Raw genomic sequence first — 6,000 nt, 5'->3', positions numbered from 1 at the left:
TATGTGGAAAAGATATTTAATTGTAAAATAGAAAAGTAGGCAGAGTACAGTTTTAAGGGTAACTGCTTCTTTACACATTATAGGCAGTCTAGAGGGGGTCTTAGGGTTAAGCATCTTCAATAAAGCAATAAAACATTAAAAATAAAGCAAGAAATAAGGGCCTGTTTTTATGTTTTACAAAAAAGAATGAACAGTCTGCCAGTCTCACATCCACACACTGTGGACTGCAACAACCCTGGCATGAGAGCTAAGCCATAGCACAGATGCTAAGCTTTCACAGGGGAAAGTTAAACTTGGCGCTAGTCTTATCGAGAGCATCACTGCAGTACAAAAAGTTCTTGTTCTACATACAAAAGCAATTTTTTTTCCTTGAGAATAATTTCCTGGAGAGGGGGAAATAAGTCCATGAAGTATTTCGGAAACTCACATTCACTGAGTTTCCCAAAAACATGATTTTAAAACCCAGTGCCTTAAAGTGCTATCGTGTGGAAATCAAGATGGAAGGCACAGAATACAGTTTCACGTCCCCACTGTGAAATTTTCAAAAAAGCATAGATTGTGCAGGGTTCGTAAATTCAAGTTATTTTGTAAGCTGCTCCTTCCAAGAACATTGTCACTCCAATAAAACCAGCTGTTAGCTTGCTTAGTTCCAATGACCTGTAGAATAAAAGGTGGTTTTTCTTTTTCCTAGTAACTTTCATCATCTTTGTGGGAAAAATACCTTTGCAGGTTATGCACTTTGAAATTATAAAACATGCAGAATATGTACAAACAAAAAGTTTAAAAAATACTTGCTTCATATACATGTAAATCTACTTGGGTATTGCTGAAATTGAACGAATATAAAAATTTCGCTCTCTAAAAAATGTTTTCAGAGAATCTGAGACAACTTAAAGCTGTACAAAGATTTCCTGGAAGAAATCTTCCCTTCATATAGAAGTTTATACCTACAGGAGTAATTCCAGCATCGGTCCACCATAATTATTACACAACATTTGGTCTAATCAGCAATGATCACCCTTAAAACTGTTCTGTTTGAGAGATCAAGGTTTGTAGTAAAATCAAAAAGAATTCACAAAAACAGTGGCTTGTTGTGGTTTTAGATCTCTTCAACAATCTTTATCAACTCATTTGAACTGTAAAAAAAAAAAACTATTTACAGAATTCAGTTTTAAATACATTTCACAACTTCTAAAGTTTTATGTTACAAGAATTCAGAGCCTGTGGCTTAAGTCCAATTATCAATCTGAAGTCTCTTCTATTATCTGTATTTTCATGACTGTACTTTTAATGCGTACAGTTCAAGATTGTATTCTTCCTTGACCAAAATTAAAATCAAACTACATATTCAATTAAACAGCTTCTTTATTAGTCTGAAGACGAGTCATGGCTTCTAATTTCTGTCTGTAGGCCTCTGCTTCCTGTTCTTTCTTTAGAAGTTGCTGTCGGTATTTTTGTGCTTCTCGATTTGCTTCATCCAGCTGTTTCTGAAGAGCTTCTCTCTCCTAATTAAAAAAAAGGGTCGCTTTCAGTTTTAGCACAAATATATTACTAGCACATACAAGCATGCACCCCTCAAATAAATCTGAGGCAGCAATAAGTAGTCATCCGTCAATACTTCCCAAATGTCTTATCCTTTCAGTTTGCCGATAATTAAAGCCCTAATTTAGTACTGCACACGGAGATAGATTAGTTTCTCACCTCAAATCAATTATTTCCTAACTAAAAAAAGGACCTACAGAATAAACCCAAATTGAGTACCTACGCTTTTATACACTTTAAAGAGAACTAGTTAAGAGGGAAATAACCAATTATATCTCTTCATTCCTATTTGTGATATTTCCATCTAAAGGGAAAATTATGAAATAGTATTTATTGAGCATCTGCTACATGACTAAATAAAGCAACTCCCAAGAAGATCTTAGATATGACACACATTTTACAGATGCGAAAAGTGATTCTCAGAGATATTACAGTTTTCCCAGGGCTACGCAAACTAAGGAGGTGGCTTTATGAGATTCTAATATTGCTTTTAAAATTGGATTCTTCTACAATACCAAGCAAGACAACTCACCTCTAAAATAAACAGTGCTAACCTGGATCAGTGTTAATTTTCTCACTTCACCACCAATAAAGAACTTTCTTCTTTACACAGGTATAAAATATAGATATGAAACTTCTTAATAAATTGAGAGACGAAACAAAAATCTAATCCAATGAAAATCGTATTTTCTCCTTCTACCTCCTTCTCATTTTACCCAATTCAGTTACCTCAGGAAAAGACAAAACAAAACAAACAAACAAACAAAAAAACAAGAGAAAGCATTAAAAAAAAAACCCTTTCCCTAGCCTCTAATAAGCAAGTAGACAAAAGCTCAACTGCATAGGCCCAAGCAAAATGGGGAGTTCCAAAGCCTTAGAAAGGAAGCAACCTCATCATTGAGACCCAAGGCCCTGCAGTGGAGTGCGAGCCAGGAGTGGAACCCTAAACTACACAAAAGGCCAGATTAGCTCTGGCAAGACACTTTTCAGAAGAAATTGGAAGTGAGAGGTCAGCAGGCTGCTGACAAGGAAAATGCCAGGGTCTCTTCCACTCCCTCCTTGGTATGCACCCACTGACAACACCACAGGATTCCTTCCTCTCCTTCACTATTATTCCCAGCCTTCCCTCTTATCCTGCCTCCTTCCCAACACAGGCAAAACAGCTAGATCCAATATTTCTTCCCACTGCATCCACTGATTACCGAAGTAGCTGCCAAGCTTTCCAATTACACAAAACACACAAGTAAAAGAGGGTCACACCCTTTATCTGCAACTCAGTGTCCAGGCCCTACTGCTTCTTCACATCCCAGCCACACTCTGCTTACCCTAATGCCAGGAGAGCTGGCAGTGTAGTGACAAGTCAGAAAGCACACCTTAACCAAGCAGGAAGTAGGGCCTGGGTACTGCTTCTCCAGGAGCTGGACCCCATCTTGCTCAAAGACATTGACAAGTGTTATAGGATTTTACACGTGGTACAAAACAAGACCATTTGGCAGCCAAAGTTTGGAATACAAGATAAAAATTTGTTCTGACTTGATACGAAATCTTGGGATAGATTAATCACAAGATATCGTCTAATATTAGCTATGTACTAGCATTCAATATCAGCTAGGGATTCATAATTATTGCCAAAGATGAAAGCAAACTGCCTGAGGTAACGGCTCTACCGGTAGATGCAGCTTAATCCTATTTTCCCTACCATATGTTTTTATTTCAAGAAGTAGTATATATTTATGAATGTTAATGAAAAGATAGCTTCATTCTGCCTTCAAGGCCAAATATTAAGTTCATTTTATGTTGAACTTTTCTGCCTAAATCTGTAAAGTCCAAAAGGCAAAGATCCTTAGTACTATTCTCTGAAAACATTCGACCTAACAGATTGAAAGCATGATTATCATACACTAGAAATGGCAATCTTACGATTTTAATCTTCTGTAAAGATTTTGATATTTAACATTTAAAATGAGCATAAGAAAAAAAAATAAAATAAGTGTAGTATAGCCTACAATTGTGTAATACTAAACCATTTTTCCCGTAAAGGTCTCATATTGAAGAACTCTACGAAAAATAAATCTGACAATCAAGACTTGGCAGCAACAAGAAAGATATTTATCCTACGCTATGTCTCTGAACCCAAGCGATGATATGTAATCAAGTAACAGCACACGGGAAGACCTGAGCTGGTTTTCATCTCGGACACGATCCTTGAACGCTGCTTCTGCAAGTAGCAATCGTCTCTACCAGTTTTATTATTTTCTAGCAATCAAGTAATCAGCTACTGAAATCAGCTACTGAAATCATTTGGGGAGGGAACTATTTGCTTTAGCTATTATATCAAAGTCATGACTAATTTAACCTCTACATCTCGATATAAACTTAGAAGGATAAGGATAGTAGTGAACATTTATGGATCATTTGCTATTTCTGATGGCATACGTGCGCTTCCCACGCCTTCTCATTTCGTCCTTATGACACGCTTAACGTGCAGATTCTATTATTTCTCTCTTCTTACTAATGCGAAAGCCAAGCCTTGAAAGATTATAGTTAACTTAATCAGGATCTCATCAGAAAATTATAAAGTAATAATTCAAACCTAAATTTGTTTTAAGTCTTATATCCCTAAGCCACTAGATGTTTTTCAAGAAATAGAAAATTGAGCAGGCTATGTGAGGGGTTTGATGATTCTTTTAACTGCTCAGGGCCAAGTATCACAAATACAATTTTGTTTTTATAAATAAAATTTTCTTAAAGTACAGATACACCCCACTTATTTCCAACTTGTCTATGGCTGGCTCCCTTCCCACTCCAGTGGTGAAACTTTCTGAACTGTGACAGAAACTTTATGGGATATAAAACCAAAAACATTTGGTGCCTTGACTTGACAAAAAAACGTTTTCCCTTCTTCAGCCCTAGAGTAAAGCTTAATACAGGATAAGCCTAGAAACTGTAAGAACTCTTTGTTAAGCTGTTTTCTCGAGACACCACCTCCCAACTCGGAGCACCCGTTCAAATCCTGGCTGCTCTACATCCAACCAGTTTCCTGCTAATGCTCCCAGGAGGCAACAGAGGATGGCTCAAGTGCTTGAGTAACCACCACCCTGGATAGAGTTCCTGGAGGCCTTTGGCCTGACCCAGTCACAACTGTGGCAGCCATTTGGGAAGTGAACCTGGACATGGAATAAGCCTGTCTGTTTCTCTCTCCCTTCTTCCCTCTCCAAGAGATGAAAGGTCTTTCTCTGCATCTCCCCTCCCCGCGCCCCTCCTCTCTCCAGGAGATGGCAGACGTGTCTTTCTTTGTGTCTCTTCACATCCCAGGTAACTTAGTCCATGCCACCCTTGAGGGAGACCCACACAAAGCTCCTGGCTTCTTACTTAGTCTGATCCAGTGTCAGTTACTGAAATCATTTAGGGAGTGAACTAGCAGATGAAAGATCTCTCTCTCTCTCTCTCTCTCTCTCAGCCCTTCCTACACTCTGCCTTTCAAATAAATCCTTTAAAAAAAACACACTTTAAAACTTTGCTACTGAACATATTCATCTATAACTTACTTGGCAAATAAAAAATAAAGGTTATTTCCTGAATTCATACAATTAAGTAAGCACAGAAATTCTGTTATACATCATCACATGTTCTTCCTTCCACATGTACACGACTGATTTCAATTAAGACACTAATGTTGCTTATTAAGAAATCTATAAATAGGCAAAAATACCCAAAGTAATAATGTCCAGGGGTGGTAAAATTACACACATTAGAGACCAGAGTTGTGGCAGAACAGCTGAAACTGCCGCCTAAGATGCCAACATCCCATATGGGTGCTGGTTCATGTCCCAGCTGTTCCATTTCTAACAGAGGTCTCTGCTAATGACTTGGGAAAGCAGTGGAACATGATCCAAGTGTTTGGTTCCCTGCCACCCACCTAAGAGACTCTTAGAAAATTCTTGGATCCTTGCTTTGCCTTGGCCTGGACTAGCCAACTGGGGAATGAATCAGCAGATAGATTCTCTCTTTCCCCCTTAGTGACTCTCAGAAAAAAATTTTAAATTATATACACTATTGCAATAGTGTGTTGTATTCATATCCTCTACTAAAATAAGCCTATTTTATTTCTTATATTTCTGTAACACAGAGTTTCTCCTGTTCTATAACTTAAACTAGTTTTTGCACATATTGGAAATGTTCTCTATTGTTAATTGGGAAACTCAGCAAAATATATTTTTAGCACCTGCTTTATTGAAACTCTGGTAACAAGGAAAATCCAAATAGGCTATTTCTGTATAATGAGTTAACTTTAAATTTTTCTAGAGCACGGTTTCTTTCTTTTTTTTTTAAAGATTTATTTTATTTTTATTACAAAGTCAGATATACTGAGAGGAGGAGAGATAGAGAGGAAGTGGAGCTGCCGGGATTAGAACCAGCGGCCATATGGGATCAAGGCGAGGACCTTAGCCAGAAGGC

General features: G+C 37.6%; 1 protein-coding gene across 8 annotated transcripts in view; it reads right to left on the bottom strand.

Moving 5' to 3' along the window:
- Window positions 1-6,000, bottom strand: part of GABPB1 (GA binding protein transcription factor subunit beta 1) — a 71,820-nt gene continuing 65,820 nt past the window's right edge. For all 8 annotated transcript variants that reach the window (XM_058665872.1, XM_058665866.1, XM_058665873.1 and 5 more), the window contains exon 9: window positions 1-1,505. In XM_058665872.1, coding sequence (XP_058521855.1) covers window positions 1,474-1,505 — 32 coding nt within the window. In that variant the 3' untranslated portion in view covers window positions 1-1,473. The remainder of the gene's footprint in view (window positions 1,506-6,000) is intronic.

Source organism: Ochotona princeps, chromosome 6 (assembly GCF_030435755.1).
Source record: "Ochotona princeps isolate mOchPri1 chromosome 6, mOchPri1.hap1, whole genome shotgun sequence".
Lineage (NCBI taxonomy): Eukaryota > Metazoa > Chordata > Mammalia > Lagomorpha > Ochotonidae > Ochotona > Ochotona princeps.
This window is presented reverse-complemented; position numbering and strand designations above follow the sequence as displayed.